Genomic DNA, 20,371 nt, shown 5'->3' on the forward strand with positions numbered 1-20,371 from the left:
CGCACTGCGGTTGGCTGCGGAACCCTCCCTCCCGTAGTGCTGTCTCCTGCAGCCGAGAGATGATGATCTTCGCCTTCGCTGGCTCAGAACGGTAGCATGAAGATAGGTTGCAGGATCCAGTATGAACATCCAGCACAGTCTATTGTTACGTAAGTGCGTCGGTATCATCTCTGCAGCCACATTGGCAATATATATATATCGTTGTGCTCAGCACCTTTCGGGATCCATTCCCCAAAATATATTCCCGCACTTTAGTACATACTTCACAGTAGCTTAATCTGGTCATTTTCGTAATGAAAGATCCTAGTAGTATCATCCAGGTTCAAAACACAGATGCCTTGATTTACACCAGCTGAAAGGAATGATCTGAATTTGAGTGTCATGTTCTACTCAGGGTCTGCTAATGAAGTTATGTATATCCTGAGGTCTACCCTAACTGTTCCAAGATAAGCAGTCCTACCAAAATCTAGCCAGAAAGGCATCAGCAACAGAAAGAGGAGTCGAAGCGAAAAGAAGACACTTTATAAATTCTCTCCATAATTTTCCCTATACTGCTGCATCATTCACCGCCCTCAAAAGTCCATGTCTCCATGCCCTTTTCACATTCTGTTATTCAAGGCCGACGTGGCCGCCAAGGTGCGCCAGGATGATAGTAAGGGTTCGGTGCGAAATAAGCCCCTCCAGCATTCCGTTCGATGATATCTCCGTACGCCTTAATATCATCTTCGGAGAACGCCCAGCTGTTTCCGTTCTTCATGGTGTGAGAAGGGAGGGCCTACATCAATTAGGTCAATCACATTGACACAAGATGAAGTGGGACCTATCTGATCCCATTTGTCATGGTACACATGATAATCGCGAGACCATGTCGAAATGTATCCCAGATAATCGAGACGCATGTAGTGTCTCTCTCCGTAGCCATCCGCACTTCCCCCATCGCCATAGAACCAGTACAGACGCTCATGGTTGATGAGAATCGCCCACTTGCCCATGGTTCTATTACCGTAACCTGTGTACCATTGCATGGTGATGAGAATATAATAAGGCACTAAGGGTATGTTTCTGTAACGATTGTTTGATTGTTTGTCCTATAAGAAAAGGAGTTGGTGGGTGCGGTACTTCGTTGAGGGACATGGTGTGAATATTCCCGTATTTATAGACATCCTCCAGCACCCGATTTAGATCTGATCGCAGATAGCTGTAGAATCACGAAGGATGTAGATTGCTGGTGAAGAGGTTGAAGGGGTATCTACTTCATGTCCAAGGGGCAATGTGATGTTCAGTGTGATTGGTTAATACCAACTACGCATGGGCCGCCTGTTCACACGGGTTCGCAGAAGACGGCATCTTTCAGCTCACCACTATCCTACGAGTATGCCAAAAGCAGCGAGGATCATCGTGGTGTTACATCTCTCAGCTTTGAATCACATCTTCAGTGTGATAGAATAACGAATCAGATAGGCGATAATGCCATCTCTCAGCTCCCGTGCTACTCACAAATTGCGGAATTGGCGATGATCGCTACCACAATAGGGATGTTCATTTCTCAGTTCCCTGCTGTGGTGTGTGCAAACATAGTTAGTGATTCTACATTCCAACTTGATATCCAAGTATAGCTGAAAGAGTCTGATGCCTAGTATCCAGGTCCCTGTATAACCATGATGTCTCATGTCAAATGGCAGATGACAGAACCTTACCTGATGCCCTTTGCAAATAGGAGTACTCATTTGCTCCACACAAGAGCAAGACATATAAATCCACTACAGTCCTGTTCAGACTTGGAGGTCTCGCACTTCACGAACGGCATTAATACGCAATTGACCATAGGTTGATTTAGTCCCTTCCCCGAGTATCCCTTGAAAAAGTAGGGATAGCTCTTCGGCTGACCTAGGATACGGACAACCTGCGGAATCGACTGATGAATCCTTGTCCTTTCGTACATACATCCAGGCCTGTCTACCTATTTCCCCCTTATCATACCACATTTTACAATACGTAATCCATTTTCTTCTCTACTGCTTTTACATGTGGGGGTTTCTAGGCGAGGGATACTTTTCCATCCTGAATAACTAGTTTATACCATGGCAATGGGTCTGAATAAGCACTAAGCCCACCAACACCGACAGAATTACACCTGAAAGATCGACAAGACTTTGCAGATAAGTGGACCTTTTTTTATTCCACATACATTGAAGTACACGTGGCCCGACGCACTGGTAGGACAGCACATCGAGCAGAAAAAGAAAAAAGCAAAACGGGTATCTATGCATACACGCGGATCTTAAACGTCAATCATGGCGTCATTCGGACCAGCCAAAAAAGGAAACTCCGACAAATTGCACCCTCATATACTTTTACCGCAAGCCAGGCGCTTAGGCCATGGATGTTTTGCGCGAGATGGTGACCTGACTGGACCGACGGACGGCTGCGTGCCGCTGCCGGTCCGCTTCTAAAGTCTGGGCGAACTTGCTTCGGGCCCGGATCTCAGGTCCCTTCCAATAGAAAATGTAAATGGGGACTGTCACCAGGACGGACAAGCAGCCAAGAATGGTGCTCGCCCATTGTAGATGGAATCGGCCACCGATATTGGTGTACATGGGTGTTGCGTACATGGCTGAAAGTCCGGCGAGCAGATCTCGCGCAAACCCGTTGCCTCCCGTCGCAGACGCAGAGTATTCTCCATACGCGGCAACCATGTAGTCGATAGTAGCCATGTAGATGCCGTAATTGGCAATAGCGATCAGGAACACAAATACTAACGGTACGATCCAGTGGGTGTACTCGGGGCCCATAGAGGTCCAGGCGAATCCAAACAGTCCAATCGTTTCAAGAGGCGCAATGAAGAGCAAAAGTAGAAGGCGTCGCTCAGCGTATCGAGAGGCATTTCCCTCCCGGCGTCGCACCAGGCGTTGACGGTAGATGTCGGGTAGGAAGATACCGTAGGCAAACAAGTAGCCGATCACAATGGCAACGAAGCACAGACCGATTTGGACGGCATTGAACCCCCATTGTGCGAAGACTAAAGAGAACGACTCAATGCAGGTGAAGATGAGCGCATCGGAGAAACCGGAGAGCAAAGATAGAAAGAGCACAATAGGTTCACAGAGGAACATTTCGAAGGGTCGGCGCCAAACGTCTAGGACCTCCTTGATGTTGAGTCGGGAGGGCTTCAGCTCGTTCGGTCCATACACGTTAGGATCCTCGCCGGTTTGTCGTCGGCGTTTGGCCTCTCGGTCAAGAAGAATCGTCGATCGAGTCTCACAGACAAGGAAAAAGTGCAGGAGCTGAGTAGCACCGCCAAAGATAAGCTGGATCCAAAAGTTCCACCGCCAGCTCAACCACTGCTGCATCATTCCGCCAAATATCGGTCCAATGGTGGTACCTCCCACGGAGGACAAGACCACATAAGCGACAGCAAAGCCCTGATCATCGGGCTCCCACATGTCAGCCGTCATCCCGAGAGTCACAGAGCCGCCTGCAGAGCTAATACCACCAAGGCCACGACAGACAACCATCGTTGCGAAGTTAGGAGCAAGAGCACACGGTATCTGCCAGATATTCACGAACAGTAGACTGAGCTGCATTATCGGCCACCGGCCATACTCCTCACTCCATGGGGCCCACAGTTCACAGCCAAAAGCATATGTGACTAAAAATATCATTTGGCCTACTCGGGCGGCCTGTTCACTGATATTAAAGTGTTCGGAGAGTTGCGGGACGGCGTTGGAGTAAGTGCTGCTGTTGAAATTCATTGACATTTGCACGACGAAAATGACCGTAAGGATTGTCCATTTTTTGTACCATGGGAAACAGAAGCCCAGCTTCTCGTAGCAGTCGTCTTCGGTAAGTTCTCGTTTCACGGGGCCGTGAAACTTCCCTTGAATTTCACTATCATCATCTGGCTGAGTGGCATGCTCAGCATGCATATTCCCAGGTTGGCGCGTGGGACTGAAAGCCCCCTCCTTTCCTGAAGGCTTCTCTAATAGCTCTTTTGTGTCCATGATGAGAAAATTGTTTCTTAGGTGATCCAAAGAAACACTACCGTTGTGGGATTCATGAAATATATGTCGAACAACAAGGAATTGGCCAAGACAGGAAGGCCAAATAAAAGGTCGGGCGAGATTATAGTCCTGTACCGGTGAAACAGAGCGCCGGGAAAGAACAAGGAACTGGAAGGTGGGTGGGTTTGGTATGGATGGAGAAGGCCACACCAGGAACAAGGCGAGCGTCTTATATAGTGAAATCAAATACTTCAGCCCTGCAGACCCAACATCGGAGTTGAGGGTGGCCGAATGCACCGCTCTAGGAAAAGCAATGGTGGCACGACGTCATGAACGTGGAGTATCCGAGGAAACGATTGTAGCGTGTAGGAGTAGGCGTAGGGAGGGTGCAGCTCCGATATCGATCGATCGCCGTGGGGCCACGGCCGGGACGATCAATGAAAATGCCTGGAACGCTCTGGATTAACTTTCATTGCTTCTCTCCACCATTCCTGTGTTGATGAGGGCTAGCCGCACATGGCACACTCAAGTAACACAATGCACTGCGCCTTGTACCCAACGCCTGCAAAGTCCCGCCCTTGAAAAAAGAAAGCAAGAATTCGACAATTCCTATGACAAATGAGCTCAAGCTACACACCATCATCGTCGGCATTACCCCGTGAGATGTCCAGTGCCCAAGCCATCGAATACCTTTGATAGGGACGTTGGGTTGTCGCGCCAATTAGCGGCTCGAGCGCTTGTCGGGGTACCCAAAGCGGTAGTCCGGCCACCGACCGCATCCCAAACCGTAGACGTCGTTTGGTCCATCCCATCTTCAACTACCAACCATGACGCCATTCCAGAGGCAAAACCCTTGACAAATCCGGTTTGCATGGGGATATCCACGTTCTTACTGCATGTAACCCTGCAGAATGGCCATCCATGGATAGGCAAAGAGAACCTATCGCCTGACATGAACGAGCTATGATTGAACTAAATGGGCATGTTCAACGTTGAGAATGGTAATGCCTGGTGTAAGCAGAATAGCATCACTTCATGGGCCGAGCAAATGGCATCAGTTGCTCTAGAACATTGCCCGTTCGAAATCGTGCACCGCCACATTCCTGGGGGCTACTTCTAGACAATCTATACTCATGACTCCTTACCGTGGACATTGTGTAGGGTAGTACTTCCTAGTCATTGCCTCCTATCCCTTGCTTCGGAGGATGGGGACCGGTAACAGCGCATTTCCGTCGTCGCGTGGCTGCCGGAAAAGAGACCGAGCGAGTGTCATTAACAACCGAACAGCAAGACGACATGTAGCCTGCGATAAAGGGTGTCGGCACCCAATCGCGTTCAAGTATGTATTCACGATGTCCTTTGACAGGTCAATGACTCTGTCTTTCTGGCACCTTCTTGGCGTTACCACGACATTCATGAGGTGATGCATCTGGTAGCACAATAACCACCATGCCGGGATTTCCAAGGTGTGGACCGAGCCGAAAACGTGTCGGGCCGGCATCGGCAGGGCTGCTACAACAGTTTTCTTACGGAATGTAACCTAATCTTAGTGATGGCGTACAGGTCGTCCAATCATTCGCCCACGGAGATTGCAGGAAGGAAGAATCGAAAAGCCAACAAAGAGTGTCAAGCGTTCAGTTCAACGAAAAATGGTATCACGGACGCCGACGGAAGTATAGCCTAGGGAGAGGCGAATGCAGAGGGAGTGAAGTATCCTAGTGTAGCTCGACCATGAAGAAGTCCATACTGTCCGCCGGGCATTCTCACGATAACGAGCCAGGCATCAAAGCATTGTTGATTCGGGGTACCGGACTGATCCCTCGTGGTTATCCGTGGAACATGTGCCATTCATGCAATTCAATTGGCCTTGCTTGCATGAGGTGAACAAGACGTTACATTCCTGGAATGTAACCTGGTTGTATCTGCAGGTATGCAGGGAAAAATGAAGAAGAATGAGAAAGGAATGAAGATGGAAAGCAAATGAAAGGAGAGAATCACGCCCTTGCGCAGTCGGCAAACGTTGCCCCCCGTACCCGGGGGCGCCGCATTCCCCGTTCGGAAGGGACAAGCCCAAACTATGATCCATCCATATGCCACCTCGCTCCATATCTACTACCTACATTGTACATTCTGCTTGACTCTACAAGCCTCGCCCCTTACTGATTCCCCACGCTTTCTTCCGATTTAGCCGCATCTTTTGGTCCATAGCCTTGACATGAAGGTGAAATAAAAATTTCGCCCTTCAAAAGCAAGATTAAAGAGAAATCTCTGGTCCCAACGCCCCACAGACAGGAGATCGGTTAGAGTATGCCGGACCGCAGTCTGACCTTCAGCCAGCCTTTCGCAAAGTTAAATGCCGGGCGCTGATATTCGTCTTTCAGAGGTTGATCTAGATCGCAATCCAAATCCACTTCTCCGCACCCTTCTTATCGTGACTCCGGATGCCGCTCAGTACGGACACCCTATGACATCCCCACTGCCCACTTGTCATATCAATCCCATAATCTAGACAGGCCGAAAAAACCCCTTTGTAATCTGTAGCGATGGTTGATGGGTAAGGGTCCATCACGGGATTACAGACTGGGCTAGCCTTGTGCTAAGACCGGCGCGTGATCGATTAGGGTACTCGGTCGACATTGCAGAACAGATTGACAGGGTCTCTTAAGTCGTAAGGGCCAGACCGCTTGTAGGCCTGTACGAGTGGGGTGAAAATCCAACAGAGTATATTGATTACGCTCCGGGCTTTTGCTTTCCAGTTCAACAAAGCCAAGCCTTGTTTTCTCTCCCAATCTCCACCTGCAGGGAATTACCCCAGAAGATAAGGCACGACCATAACAGTTTGACCCATGCACTACCTATAGATTTCCGTGGAGAGGCGGTAGGCCGCCCATGGGGTCATGGCTTTCGCATACGTCCTCCCACAAAGTGCTCTCAATGACATCATCAAAAACGAGTTGTTCGTTCAGAGGCAATTGAAACCAATTGGAAGCATCCTCCATGGAATCTATGTGGCCGAAAATGTTCATCGGTTCTAGTGCTGTGGTTGGCGCTCCTCTTTGTCCCGCGGAAACAGAACTATTACCATCTGCTGGGCGGTCACGCACGGATGGTTTCGTGGTATTCGGCTGGATTGATGCATCCCCCTCACATTCTAAGGATGTAAGAGCCTTGATTGCGCGATTGCTGACATAGTTCGTTGAGCTCATTTGGCCCAGGAAGCGGAGGTTGAGACGGTAAAGGTGCGTTGTCCGTTGCGACAGAGTGGCATCAGCCGAGTCGGCATTCAAAAGATGCACGAGAGATGAAGTTGCCAAGCTATGGACAGCGAATGGGGAAAGAGTTCCCTAATTATAGTTCAGTATTCTAGATAGGATTTCATTATGGGCCAATATTCGTATAACGTAGACCAAAAGAGGGCGGTGGAGTTGATTCGCTAAGTGGTACTTACCAATGGATAGAAGTTTCTATACGCATTAACGATGGATGTTATGCGAATGGCTGAAAAGGTTGCTGATTGGATATGTACCATTTCCGGGCCCTTCAATTCCTCCAAGTCATGCATTGACGGGGCTATTTTGATGAAAGGACGATGAAGCATGATTTTCAAGTTGTGATATAACAAGCTGGACATACATTAGCTCCTCATCACCCCTCGTCGTGGTTTCCTAGGATTGTATACTTGAATTGGTAAACAGGTGGGCTCAGTTGCTTCGTAGCGGTGGCAGGGAGTCTGAGGTGACTCGGTAAGGTATTGTAGAATTCGGACATGTCGACATGAGTCTTTGTAGCTTTCTCTTCCTTTTCAAGTATGCTTAGAGGAGATTCCAGTGCATGACTTGGGGCGTAGTTAGTAAAATCGACCAAAAAGGCCTCTCTGAGTCTGGCTGGGAAAACCCATGAGCACTGTCGATCTCTCGTAGTGACCACTTACATTTCGTCCAGAACAGGTGATACCATGCGCACTAGCTGACAGGCATATTGAAGATTTGACATACTGGAGAATGCCAATCCTGGATCTGACGTGTCAGATACCGACCATAGGCGATACTCGACACTGGGAAGGATTGGGACTGGTCCTGGACGCATGTCACCGTCGCGTAGAGCACTTGGCTGCCCAAGGATTTGAGATATATGTCTATCGCAGTATTAGCTTGGAGTTCAGGCATAGCGCTGGAGATAATCAGACCTTTCCAGCAGCCAGACACCCCACCATGCAAGTGACCGGGCTTCTAGAACTTCTTGGGAGCCTTGTATCGATCCATCTATTGTAGGTGTTTCAACATGAAGTCCAAGAGTCAGGGAATGTCGAAAAGCAATCCCTAAGATGTGTGAGCCTTCAAATACTGATGTTAATATATGGGCTTACCAATATACTGCGAAGCAGAGGACAGATTGTCGACTGCTAATTCTCTTAGAGCGATAATAGCTGCTGCCAGGACAATGACCAGACAGGGATATTCTATTTGCGCGAGTATTTTGCTTTTTGCATGTTTAGCAAGAGCCTCGCCTGATGTTCTCCAGACACTGAGCTGTGCATCACTGGCATATTGGGAGCTAAAGGCTAGCATTGCTGCCGATAAGGTTGGGGTGGCATAGACTTTGACTCCGCCGTTGGTCAAATCTTTGTGAAACAGAGGCTCATGGACTAGAACTGGCCAAGTATTTCTCCAGGTCCAAAAGTCGTCTAAAAGCTGGCTTTGTGCATCGGGAGAAAGTAAAAACAGCTCTTCTGATACTGACTCTACATTTTCCAAGATGTCCACCCCGCTAGAGCTTTGCTGTTGTTCGCCAAGCTCCCTGGAGTAGAACAGTCCGTACGCCCCTGAAATCCGGAACTCTCGCCTGAAGCCCGAAAAGCTATGTGATGCAGGCTGTAGACTAGGCGTCTTCAAGAATTCCTCGTCACTGCCTAAGCCCACAGTCAGGAAACGATCTTGTTCTGCACCATTGTGGGCTGCTGCAAGTTGATGTTCCAGGAAAGCAATCCTGGAGTGGAGTGCATGGATGTAGCACTTGGTCGGAGGCCTAGGGTCCTTTCAGCGATCAGTCCAGCCAGAATTTCCGTATCACCAACTTTCGCTTCTCAAGATGATATGTGTATCTACATTCGCGATCTTCTCTTTCGCAGACTTGGCAAACGGGCTTCTGCCCATCACACTATACTCGGGGTCAGGATCGCAACCAGCTGTCATATGTCTTTAGAACTCACGCGACGTTTCTTCTTTCTACATGGTACACAAGCAATGGAGACACGCTGTCTCTTTTGTGTAGCTGGCATTTTCAGAGCAGCGAGATGATGAGGTATTGTGTCGATGCCCATGACAGGATTGATTGACAATGTTCGACCCTGAGACTGTGGGCCCTGAGCGGGGTGGTTTGTCAGCAGCAAAAATGGGGCCCGCTCAGTTACAGTTGAAGGTCCTAGTACCCTTGATTATAAATGGCAGTCTGATGAACTACTATCTGGCCCACATTCCCTTCCTAGATACGTCATCAGCTTCCTCGAGGCTGACTATAGCCAATACGCAGAGGAAAGAAATATTAGTTGGTGGCAAAAAAGGACATGAAATAATTACTGACTTATTCCGTACGTGTGATCTACAACCATGCTATAACTGTTGCCTTAAGACTTTTTTCCAGGTCGAAGACCCAGTAGGGCATTGTTTCTTCTAAACCAGGTGTATTCCCTATACCTTAACCCTGGACTGCTCCAATTGATGAATAATCAATAAAAATAACAACAATAATAATGAAAGGAGACTTGTTCACTTCATTCTCATTACGATATCTGTAAACTAGCATAACGACTGTAATGCCTTTTATGCTTGATTGTCTCCGTCGTTCCGTGCATTCCATTCCCGGTCAAAGCGAGTAAGGGCTCTCTGTGCGGTTGGCACACAGTCAAGCGCTTTGATTGTAGTCCTCTCAGGACAGCTGACTATATACCATACCGCCTCAGCCAGATCCTCCGGTACGAGGGGTTCATACCCGTAGAAAAACTCATCCATCGCGTTCTGATCATACTTAACGCGCTGAAGATGAAAGTGACTGACCACGCAACCTGGTCGGAGGACTGAGACACGAATGTTGGATCCAGCTGTTTCCATCCGCAAACTGTTGGTAAATGCCTCAAGACAAGCTTTGTTTGCGTGATATACAGCTTCCCCATCAAAAGGAGGGCATTCAAGCCCGGTAACCGACGAGACGTTTATGATAGTGCCGCGTTTTCTGGGCCACATACTCTGGTTCAGAACAGTGTGAGTCATGTACATCACTCCCGTAATATTCGTGCCATTCATTTGCTCTATCATCTCAATCGGTAGTTCCCAGAATCTCCCCGGTGCACCAAGAGCGAGCCCAGCCTTTGGCGAGGGTCAGTTTTCACATCCCTTATCTCGAATCCCGAAAGCAAGCTTACATTGTTTATCAGAACCTCGATGTCTCCTAAAGCGGATACAATAAGTTTCACAGTCGCGTTGACCTCCGCATGGCTTTGGATGTCAACGCTGTAGGCGCGAACCTTGATATTGGGGCATATGCTTTCAATTCGAGCCTTCACAGCTTCTAGCTTCGGCTGATTCCGAGTCAGACTTTCCTGTGGAACCAACGTTATTGAGATACATACCCCGCTTCTTGCTAATAGAGCGACATTCATTCCATTCTCTGCTAGGGTCATAGCAATAGCTTCACCGATGCCCATGGATGCGCCGGTCTTAGCATAGCTTCATTAGCAAAAGAGGGAAACTACGCGGAACAGAGGACTCACAATAACTGCCGTGCGACCTTTTAGGTACGACTCCATTTTTTCGTGATCAATTAATATGGAAGTTCACAATTTCTGTCCAAGAGATGTTACAGCCAGTACTTAGGTCTTGTAATAAATAGACACGGGGGATCAATCGCATTTGGTGGGGTTGGCGGGTAATGCCTTTCCGAAGTGGAGAACGCCGACTTGGCCAACTCTGGTTATGATATCAGCGTAGATTTAGGCTGAGTATATACTTAATTTCAAGGGTTCAAAGACGTATAAATCAACCTTCGTTTGTGATTACGTTTTGACCTTCGCAACATATTGGAATCTTATGCTGTTGACACCAGAGTTCCTTTTTACAACAGAAACTAGACCGCAACATGGCAAATATCAGATCATTTACTGTAAGTTACTTCATGGCTGGCGCGGTGAATCATACTGAGCAGACAAATATTCAAGGTCCATATTTCCGAGACTCTCCTTGTGGAAGTTCAAACGAAGCTCAGGGTCGCTCGTCTCGATGAGCGCATGGGCGAGGTGGAATGGAACGACTTGGAGACTGGGCATGCCGAATTCAAGCAACTTGTAGAATTCTGGCGCGATGAGTATGACTGGAGGAAATTCGAAGGCTTCCTGAATACGTTTCATCACTACAAGACGCCGATACAAGTTCCTGGGTTTGAGGCATTGGACATTCATTTTCTGCATCACCCATCGTCACGGGCGGATGCAATTCCTTTACTGTTTATTCATGGATGGTATAGTAGCATACTCCTTCTTGATTTCATTCAACGTGCTAATGTGAAAGTATTAGGCCAGGGTCCTTTCTGGAATCACTGAAGATCATACCATTGCTCACGGACCCCCCAGAAGGACAGCAGGCGTTCCACGTCGTTGCACCATCTTTACCCGGATATGGTTTCAGCGGCTTTTCTCGGCAGAGTGGGTTTGGTTTGGAGCAATATGCCGATTGCTTTGCTCGACTAATGGCGACACTACGTTACGATAAGTTTGTTTGTCAGGTAAGCTATGATGTTTCTGAACCGTTTCACCGCCACTGGACTAAGGCACCGTTTAGGGTGGCGACTGGGGTTCGTCTATTGTTCGATATATGGCATTGGGCCATCCAGAGATGGTGCTAGGGATCCATATAAACATGTTCCTAGCACTTCCGCCCAGTCCGGAAAGCTCGACTGAGAAGTTCCAGCGGTACCAGAGGATGGATTATGACACGCAAGAGCTAGAGAACTTGGAGAGGACAAGATGGTTTGCGCATAATGAAGTGAGTAGTACTAAGCAGATGCCTAACTGCTCTTTGCATCTGACTGGAGCCATTCACAGCGCGGGTATCAGCGGGTTCAAGAGACAAAGAACGTGACGCTTGGTTACGCATTACATGACTCCCCCGTCGGCATGCTGGCTTGGCTAGTGGGCAAACTAAAGGCATGGACCCACGACTACCCTTGGACAAAAGAAGAACTCATTCATTGGACATTCATACACTATCAGGGAAGTCCGAGTGCAGCAATGCAGATTTACAAAGAGGCAGAGGCAGTTCTGAATGAAGACAGAAACAGTATGCTAGGCAGATATATATCCCAGCCTGTCGGTTGTTCAGTTTTTCCAAAGGAGGTATGTCGGCTGCTGTTGAAGGTTGTGGCATGGACTGAGATTTCACCCATTGTAATAGCTGTGGTTATATCCCCGCGACTGGATGAGCGAGACTTGCAACATCCAATTTTGGAAGCAACATAAATCTGGGGGACATTTTATTGCGTGGGAACGACCAGAGGCATTAGTGGCGGATGTTGCAGAATTTTTCGACAAAGAAGGGCCAGTATTTAAGAACGGTGGAAGCCATGGTTGAGGGAATATGACGGTTTCGATAGAGCAAGCAGGTGGCCACAACATTCGGGCGGATGATGAAATAAGATGAGTGCCTCATGACGTATTCTGCTCTACAATTTCGGACACGGCTTTCTCATGCCCCTCTACCTTATGCGCCGGGTATGGGACACACAACCTGCACCAACTACGACCTCGAATATGTGGAATTGAGATGCAGGACGGGGACTGTCAATCACTTATCTACAATCCACGTCATGTAGCCTGGGTTCTCCCAAAGTGACACCTATCTTCTCCATTAGTCCTCGCTCATTCGAAAAGGAACCGAAGTGTGGTTATAGAGACCGATGTACTACGGAGCACTACTGCCGGTCTACCCGCAAAGCATTGTTAGTAGAGTGCTACTCGAGCATTTGACTCATGTGCGAAGTTGACTAGTCGAAGTATTACAAATCCTAGGTGGAATGTTGGGAGGCCCTCGTTCCGAGAAGAACGAGAACTTAGTAGCCCTAAGCATGAAAAGGTTCCTGAGGGCTCATGTGATGTGCGTTGATAATTAGTACCCTAGATATATGTGATCGAACATTGAGCTTACTACGTTAGGTATGAAACGTAGAATGGGACTGTATTTTGTCACAAACGACTTGACATGTTCTTCGTAGGCACTCGTGATATTGTAATGATGTATAAGCGTTGAGGACCCAGCTCTCGAAAGTACATATTAGTACTGGCCGACAGGGGTGTAGTAGGATATGAGATGATGTAGAGAGCATTTAGATCCGGGTAAGTAAGCGGGAACATTTCTCCGTTACATGATTTTTTATATGTTGCATGAGGGTTCACCAGCTGGTTTTGTGTGCCCTGTACAGGGTATGGATAAACATTTACCGGATATAGAGTCGGCAGTCTCAAACAGTAGGTCAAGCTTAAGCCAAGACCGCGGCAGAACTCCTTCTGGAATGGAAACCTGGTACCGCTGGTACGAACGGCTGCTGATTGGCTTGCACACCCGGTGCGGTCTTGGCGTCAATGACGCTAAACCTTTCCTATGGTGACTTTGCGAGTGGCCCCATGGCCACGACAGCGACGAGAGGGTCTGGCACACGTGACAGACACGGAGCGTCGATCCCTCCCGATGTCCGATTGGTGGCGGAAGGCCGTCGCACTTCCCCTCTTCCCAGACGGGGATCTGAAACTTGCAGTTGCTGCCCGCTTGCTATTCTTTTTTTGCACTGGCATGAATCACATCGTCGGTCTCGCAAGCACTGCCTATTCCTGTTGAATGCAAATCACAGCCTCTTCCATTCTCCGAGCTGACCTGCATCTGTCCTTGCTTGCATCTGGTAGCTTCGTCTCCGCCGCTTATACACATGGTGTTCCCTGGGAGGCTTAGCACCGGCTGCTATGTATGCCGGAGGCGTAAAGTGAAGGTATGTTCGATAACAATGATAAAAAGCTGTTCTGTCTCTCCTTCTACATGATTCTTAGCTGATATGGAACAGTGTGATGGTGCTCGACCAGCATGCCGTCGCTGCGTCACACACGGAAGGCAGTGTACGGGTTATCCGGATGCCTTTGCCTTTCGTGAATATAAAGCCACGAAAAAACCTCAAGCAGGCAAGGCAGCAGCCAGGAAACGAACCAAAAAGACGACGGACGGTGAACAACCCGCGAATGGCTCAACATCACCGTCCGCGGCAGTATCAGATCAATATGGAACGGATACACGTCTGATTCCCACTAAATCCCCATCCACACCACCTAGCCCCCCTGCTGCGATAACGCCATGTTTGGAGTGGCAATCACTCTGTTATTTCTTTCATCAGCATGTCCTGCCCACCGAGAAGTCTCCCTGTGAGGGTCATCTTGCGTTTCTTCCTGAGCTATATCAAGAGAAAGGCAATGACCCTTCCTTGAGACATGCCATCCTTAGCGTATCCTACCTTTCGTTATTCAACACCGCTCGCGTAAATGAGCTCTATGTGAATGCTAGGAAGCATTATGGCGTGGCATTGAAATCGCTCACAGCGTCACTCAGCAACAGGGAGACCTCGACTCAAGACGAGACGTTTGCAGCTGCGCTATTCTTGAGTATGTTCATGGTAAGTTTACCAACAACGACCGGATTAATCGGCACCATTTGCTTACCAAACCTCAGGATCTAAGCGGCGAGAGACAGGGGGCAGTCAATCCTCATATCCCTGGAATATGCTCTCTAATGCATCTTCGGGGTAGACCAGAGCGCAGTAGCAAATATGCCCGCAAACTCTTTGGTTGGGCATTCACTCAAATAGTAAGTCGAACCACTGTAATCACAAAAGCCATTGTTGACTTAGTTCGTGCGTTGCAGCAAATTCAAGCGGTAGCGAATAATCAGTTTGCGTATGCCTGCTTGCCAGCGTCTATCAATATGGTGTACAATCCCGACTACGTGCTACGCTCAGGGATAATTACCAGTATGATCTCCGAGTTCTGTCAAGGGGCCAGCGAGTTCCGAAGAACCGAACACAACTACCCGCCCACCGCCAGGGCCCGGTTATTGCATTCCATTTTGGGACGGGCGTATTTCATCATGGAACAAATCAACATTTGGGACGAGGCAGTCCCGAAACATTGGAAACGCCAATTTGTCGTGCCGGGTATGGGCCATGTGAATCATGCAGAGCAGGCTGCTTCACCAGATCCATGGACCCCATGCTTCTTGGCCGTCGTCCAGGCAGCACAGATTCTCTATCTCCTCCACGTGTTCGAGTGTTGGGAGAAGTTCGTTCCATTTGCATCTGCGATAAACGATGAACATATTGAACATTACCCTGTAGAGACCTTCAGCGGGATAGACGATCGGATCAGAAGCCTGATAGAGGTGATTTGCGACACTGTGACTTACACATTGGGACATGTCACCCCAAATCATGAATTCCAGCTGCACCCCCACAGCAAGCTGGCGAATGGATACACGCTTCTGTGGCCGATGTGGGTGGTTGTAAATTCCGGGCTTGCGACAGCAGACCAATTGACTCTCTGCCGGCTTGCTCTCCAGTGTGTTGGTTCGACCATGGGTTGCCGGGTGGCCTCTGTCCTGTGCGCAGATGGTAGACCGGAAGAACCTCGTTCAAGCATACTTGAACAATCCTCAATGACTCGCAGCCTCACGGCGGTGCAGTAAGCTGCAAATTATGAACCTTTCATGCCGTGTTATGAGACACGATGAACATTATGATTTATACCCTCGATGCTGAGACGACAGCAGTTTGGGCGACTGTATGCCTGAAATGATTTCCCATGTCGCATTTTTCCCCCCCAAAATCTGAATAACTTTTATCGTATTAATATATATTTACCTCTTCATTAGAACATTGTCCATGCTTACCTGTAAATATTTTGCTCAAACGACGTCTATCCGTGCAGTGTATCTCGCCCATTTTGAAGAGCAGGGAGCAAGGAAACTTGAATACTTCTCAGGGGGCATTCCCCAGAGCGCATATTGAAAAGCAACAACACCCACTGGACGAAAAGCAAATAAAAAAAGTCTACTAGAGCGAGAAAGGGATAAGCCAACATCCGACAAGCCCCCACTGCCTGTTCGCAAAGGGTCACCAGAACAGGTTAGCGGGGTGATCTTCGTAGGGCTGTACAGGATAAGCCGGGGGTGAAATGCCGTCCACTCGAACACTGAATATCTTAGTGAGCCATTCCCACAGGGGTCAATTGCATGTGTCGGCTGGAACTCAACCGTGCTAATATTGCGCGTGGGATTGCTCGGTTCGCGTCCGTCTAGACTGACAGTGATAAATTTCGGGGGATGGCCGGGGTCGGCGTCATTTTCCGAATCTGGCAATCGGCGGCAAGGTGCCCCAGATTGACAAGCAAAAGTTTCGTGTGGGACTCATCGCAGCACCGCCACGGTGTCAAGGGAGAATGTCACTATCTTCTCTGCTAAAGAAAAAAACTCTGTTTAAATATATAAGACGGTCTGCTCATGTGATATGTGAAGATGTGATGGATGTAGAATCTATAGTCGCAAACTTAACTAACTACCCAAACCCAACACCTTATAATAACTCCAGTATAACATGCAAAAGAAAGACCAGGGAAAGCTGTGCGAACTAACGCCACACAGGGCCCCAGTAGTCATTGTCCCCCTGAAAGGCGCTATCATACTTCTGGCATCGCGGATGATCGTAATCTTCCTGTGACCCCTGCGGCCAGATAGGAACAGCACAGAATTCATTATCCTGGCAACCAGAACACTCCTTCCATATACTCCAGTCAAGATAGTGCATCAGGTCCTGCAGAATAGTTGTCACTATACCGTACTCCTTGGCCTCCATGCCTGCCATAAGACTGCTGCAGATCCTACTGCTAACAGTATAGACAGCTCGGTAGCCCAAAGAGTCCTTAGGAGCATGAGTTGGAATGAACTGGCTAGCACATCGGTTAATCTCAGCGTAGTAATCACGATTGTCGCGATCGACAAATGGGGATAATATACGCTCTGCCGTCTCCATAATAAACTCGAGGCGAGCAGCCTGATCGTCATGATGGGCGGATACTAAGCCGCGCAGAATGCGACCGTATTTCTCAACCACCATGTCCACCACTCCTTGCCAGTTTATCACCCGCGTCGTAGGATCGTGAATCATGACTAGCGCAGTCAAATCATCCCTAATGGGCGCAAGCGATGAAGCAGGGAGATGCGCAAGACGCGGATGCTTGCTACCACCATGGAACAGATCAAGACCGTAGTCATATGCAGTGACGAAAGCGTCATAGTTGACAATGACCCGGTCGCCGCCAATGCCATGATACCTTGATGTGACCGTCTGAAGCAAGTCACCAGGTTTGCCGCTTTTCTTTGCGGAATCCCGACTGGGAAGCGTCACTCGAGCAATATTGACTGTGTCTAGCTTCTGTTCGGGATTACAGAGAATGATCTCAAAACCCGCTGCCATCCGGATCACGCCGTCGATACGTCCATTCCATTCCTCTTGCGCGATCTCACAAATAGCGCCAGCGCGCGCTGACTCTTGGCTTACGCCTCCATGCTTCAGTATATCTTCGAATAGGACTCTGTCCTGCAGGTCCAGTGTGCCTATTTGAGACTTCCCCGCCGAGGTACCGTCAATGTAAACGAGGCGAAGGTCTTCCGTGGTCGCGTAGGTGTGAAGACTGCCAGTCTCAGCTGGGGTAATCATTACTTGCTGGGACTCGGAGTCCCTGTGAGATGGCTGTTTTGAAGGTGTTCGAGCGAATACCATGGCGTGCTCGGGGTCGAAAGCCATCCAGCCTATCCTGGAGATGGGGTCTGATCGTGTGTCACCGTGATAGAGCTTGACTCCCTTCGGGACAGAGGCAAGAAAAAAAGACATTCCATTATGATGAATTGATGATCCCCATTGTCGCATGGAGGAGTGGATGGCGTTGAAGATGTGGTTGGCGTTGTGCATGGGTTGCGGTTCCCCGATGGCGAGGGCCGTGGTGGTGGTAGTCATGGAGAAGGCTGTTAGGCACGTTAATAAAATTGAATGATACATGATCATTAAAGTCCTGGAGATTGAATGGGACTCACCTCTCTCTAAGTTTATTGGACTCTCGTTTAGTTTATATGGCGGCTGGCTATGTTGTCCGCAGCTCGGAGGATCCACATTGAGCTCAAGGCGCCAGCGCTTATCCCCGAGCCTTGCTCGCCACCTAGTTAGTTATATTTTCTTCCCTGTTGATTGACGCGTACTACAAATTTCATCATGCAGGATCGGAGGTAGAGACATGATTGTTGCAGTCTCTTATTTGTGTTCTTTTCCCCTCATGTTCCCAATTTCAGATCAGATGTTCCGATCAGCCCTACAAGGACGGATGATTGTCAGCCGAAGGTGGGAATAATAGTTGCAATTTTGATTCACGGAAATGATTAGTTCCTCTAGCTTTCCACCGTACTACCATTATGTAGCAAGAACTAACATTCCCAGCCCGTAGATTCGAATACAATCATCGCAATCACTAGCTGTTGCCAGGCCGTGCACGGTAGGCAACCTCCTTTTTCAAGGCCCTCATCTTTTCTAGCCCCCTTCAAATCTCATTGACGGTGTTCACCACAACACCGACAGTAAAACATTTAGCCGTACGCTCAGGCATTGATTTCCCTGGTGATAATTTGCGATGGCATCATATCAACCTCCTTGCTCTTCTCAATCACGCCCTCACTGCTGGACCGGCTGGCAGCCTTCTTAGGGCGGATTCTGCGCATGCAGGCCGAGAAGAACGGAACGTAGCCGTAACGCTCATTGTACCACATGCAAACATAGGCAGTGATGATACAGATCCAGTACAGGTTGTAACCCAGCACGGATCCATAGGTGGCAGAGTTGGTCCAGCCGAAAAGGGCGTTGAAGATACCCCATCCACCACCACTACCCAGTTCGGGGTTGCAGCAGTTGACGTGCCAGACACTCTGGCGGATATCGTAGGAACCGGCCCCCGAACCCGTTTCAGAGGCATCACCACCGATGATATTGTTCCAGGCGTTATTCTGGAGGTACCAAATGGCACGGGAGAAGAGACCAGCGGAGACGAGGTAGAGGAAGCAGGTCGAGATGATCAGGAAGTATTGCAGGGAGGCAGTGTTACCACATCTATTGGAGTAGAAATGTTAGACGGAACTGCAACCCTTTTCAGCACGAGAGGAAAACTGACCTGTAAAGAAGGTATCCGACAGCAATACCGGCAGCAAGACCACAAACGACTGCGAGAGGGAACGAAGTAGCAGGAAGACCGAGACCCACGCCACCGACATATACGACGGCCTCAAGACCCTCACGAAGAACAGTCACGAACGGAAGAAGGAACATGACATATTTCTTGGACCAGTCTTTGAACCGCTGGTAAATACCGATCTTGGTCTTCTCCTTCTCTTCAAGAGCCTGGGCCAGCTTATCGCGCCACTTGTCCTGCAGCTTCGAGACGCGCAAGAGACCAGCACCCATGATACTGATAATGATGGAAGCGATGAATCCGAAGATACCTTCCCAAATATCCTCACTACCGGTGAAGACATCCTTGTTGAGGCCGTAGAAGGCACCAATCATACCACCGCCGACACACAAACATATGAAGAGACCTAATGCTACACCAAGCCATACCTGGATTATGTAAGAAGGGAGAATGGGATTCTGTATGAGGGAAGAAACATACATGTCGATTTAATCGTTTTAATGTTTGTACATCGCCTTCTCCTCCTAGTGTCTGCTTAAGGAAAGACAAAAGCACGGAGACGATAATGACACTCTCCAGACATTCACGAAAGCAGATGAAGAAGACTATTGAAAGTGAGCACTGGATCAAAAGAGCGAATATGTTGCTACAATAAGGTGTAAGAGTCAGAGATATCATACCCGTCACTGCAAACACACTGTTGGCCATATTGTCGACAGTAAGCCTTGTCCAAGGCAACCCCGAGAGACAGTTGAAAGGGACAAAAGTGAATGAGAGTCCAAGCCAAAAGTCCTGTGACAGTCCCTGTGATGACCGAGGGAGATGATAGCAACATATACTGCAGCGGATCAAGGACGGATTTCTCTAAGTCTTCTCCGATTCCCGCAACCCATTCGGATGCGTCTTTTCAGCGGCTCAGGTGCCACTCCAACCATTCATAGAGGCACCACACCGAAATTGCCATGGCACTAGGAGCAAAATCGACCGGGACTCCAGTGTCCGGCTGTATGCGATGCTCAATTACCTACGTAACAAAAATGGACACTCCGGTTCTCGCTTATCAATC

The 20,371-nt window shown here is 48.7% G+C and overlaps 8 protein-coding genes across 8 annotated transcripts; 2 read left to right on the forward strand and 6 right to left on the reverse strand.

Moving 5' to 3' along the window:
* Nucleotides 1–719: 719 nt before the first annotated feature.
* Nucleotides 720–1,025, reverse strand: BO83DRAFT_388982 (uncharacterized protein; the record flags this gene model as incomplete). The annotated part of the gene is made up of 1 exon (XM_025532780.1): nucleotides 720–1,025. The coding sequence occupies one exon, from the start codon at nucleotides 1,023–1,025 to the stop codon at nucleotides 720–722; it is 306 nt and encodes a 101-aa protein (XP_025387801.1).
* Nucleotides 1,026–2,372: 1,347 nt separating this feature from the next.
* BO83DRAFT_417374 (MFS multidrug transporter) lies at nucleotides 2,373–4,001 on the reverse strand (the record flags this gene model as incomplete). Its single annotated transcript, XM_025534750.1, has 1 exon — nucleotides 2,373–4,001. One exon carries the CDS (start codon nucleotides 3,999–4,001, stop codon nucleotides 2,373–2,375), a length of 1,629 nt encoding a protein of 542 aa, XP_025387802.1.
* A 2,855-nt stretch (nucleotides 4,002–6,856) lies between these two features.
* BO83DRAFT_445733 (fungal specific transcription factor domain-containing protein) lies at nucleotides 6,857–9,193 on the reverse strand (the record flags this gene model as incomplete). The annotated part of the gene is made up of 7 exons (XM_025536568.1): nucleotides 6,857–7,345; nucleotides 7,450–7,465; nucleotides 7,651–7,836; nucleotides 7,933–8,136; nucleotides 8,188–8,320; nucleotides 8,368–9,026; nucleotides 9,072–9,193. The coding sequence occupies 7 exons, from the start codon at nucleotides 9,191–9,193 to the stop codon at nucleotides 6,857–6,859; spliced, it is 1,809 nt and encodes a 602-aa protein (XP_025387803.1).
* A 627-nt stretch (nucleotides 9,194–9,820) lies between these two features.
* Nucleotides 9,821–10,803, reverse strand: BO83DRAFT_361356 (SDR family oxidoreductase; the record flags this gene model as incomplete). The annotated part of the gene is made up of 4 exons (XM_025529450.1): nucleotides 9,821–10,363; nucleotides 10,420–10,575; nucleotides 10,627–10,713; nucleotides 10,768–10,803. The coding sequence occupies 4 exons, from the start codon at nucleotides 10,801–10,803 to the stop codon at nucleotides 9,821–9,823; spliced, it is 822 nt and encodes a 273-aa protein (XP_025387804.1).
* A 279-nt stretch (nucleotides 10,804–11,082) lies between these two features.
* On the forward strand, nucleotides 11,083–12,775 carry BO83DRAFT_417377 (epoxide hydrolase). The gene is made up of 6 exons (XM_025534751.1): nucleotides 11,083–11,156; nucleotides 11,212–11,510; nucleotides 11,567–11,774; nucleotides 11,831–12,034; nucleotides 12,094–12,384; nucleotides 12,443–12,775. Exons 1-6 carry the CDS (start codon nucleotides 11,133–11,135, stop codon nucleotides 12,617–12,619), a joined length of 1,203 nt encoding a protein of 400 aa, XP_025387805.1. The 5' UTR covers nucleotides 11,083–11,132; the 3' UTR covers nucleotides 12,620–12,775.
* A 1,033-nt stretch (nucleotides 12,776–13,808) lies between these two features.
* BO83DRAFT_408404 (Zn(II)2Cys6 transcription factor) lies at nucleotides 13,809–15,920 on the forward strand. The gene is made up of 4 exons (XM_025534040.1): nucleotides 13,809–14,027; nucleotides 14,100–14,699; nucleotides 14,756–14,890; nucleotides 14,948–15,920. The coding sequence occupies exons 1-4, from the start codon at nucleotides 13,968–13,970 to the stop codon at nucleotides 15,761–15,763; spliced, it is 1,611 nt and encodes a 536-aa protein (XP_025387806.1). The 5' UTR covers nucleotides 13,809–13,967; the 3' UTR covers nucleotides 15,764–15,920.
* Nucleotides 15,921–16,703: 783 nt separating this feature from the next.
* BO83DRAFT_437594 (uncharacterized protein) lies at nucleotides 16,704–18,089 on the reverse strand (the record flags this gene model as incomplete). The annotated part of the gene is made up of 1 exon (XM_025536029.1): nucleotides 16,704–18,089. The coding sequence occupies one exon, from the start codon at nucleotides 18,087–18,089 to the stop codon at nucleotides 16,704–16,706; it is 1,386 nt and encodes a 461-aa protein (XP_025387807.1).
* Nucleotides 18,090–18,528: 439 nt separating this feature from the next.
* On the reverse strand, nucleotides 18,529–20,013 carry BO83DRAFT_445748 (FTR1 family protein; the record flags this gene model as incomplete). Its single annotated transcript, XM_025536569.1, has 4 exons — nucleotides 18,529–19,226; nucleotides 19,288–19,733; nucleotides 19,786–19,910; nucleotides 19,986–20,013. The coding sequence occupies 4 exons, from the start codon at nucleotides 20,011–20,013 to the stop codon at nucleotides 18,722–18,724; spliced, it is 1,104 nt and encodes a 367-aa protein (XP_025387808.1). The 3' UTR covers nucleotides 18,529–18,721.
* Between the last annotated feature and the right edge of the window lie 358 nt (nucleotides 20,014–20,371).

This window comes from Aspergillus eucalypticola (assembly GCF_003184535.1).
Source record: "Aspergillus eucalypticola CBS 122712 chromosome Unknown BO83scaffold_13, whole genome shotgun sequence".
NCBI classification, from domain to species: Eukaryota; Fungi; Ascomycota; class Eurotiomycetes; order Eurotiales; family Aspergillaceae; genus Aspergillus; species Aspergillus eucalypticola.

Excerpts from the sequence above, each read along its gene's own strand:
- BO83DRAFT_417377 (XM_025534751.1), top strand. The coding sequence starts at position 11,133 with ATGGCAAATATCAGATCATTTACT. Across the intron at positions 11,157-11,211 it reads CAAATATCAGATCATTTACT|GTCCATATTTCCGAGACTCT; the intron begins GTAAGTTACTTC and ends CAAATATTCAAG. Across the intron at positions 11,775-11,830 it reads ACGATAAGTTTGTTTGTCAG|GGTGGCGACTGGGGTTCGTC; the intron begins GTAAGCTATGAT and ends GGCACCGTTTAG.
- BO83DRAFT_408404 (XM_025534040.1), top strand. The coding sequence starts at position 13,968 with ATGGTGTTCCCTGGGAGGCTTAGCACCGGCTGCTATGTATGCCGGAGG. Across the intron at positions 14,028-14,099 it reads GCCGGAGGCGTAAAGTGAAG|TGTGATGGTGCTCGACCAGC; the intron begins GTATGTTCGATA and ends GATATGGAACAG. Across the intron at positions 14,700-14,755 it reads TATTCTTGAGTATGTTCATG|GATCTAAGCGGCGAGAGACA; the intron begins GTAAGTTTACCA and ends ACCAAACCTCAG.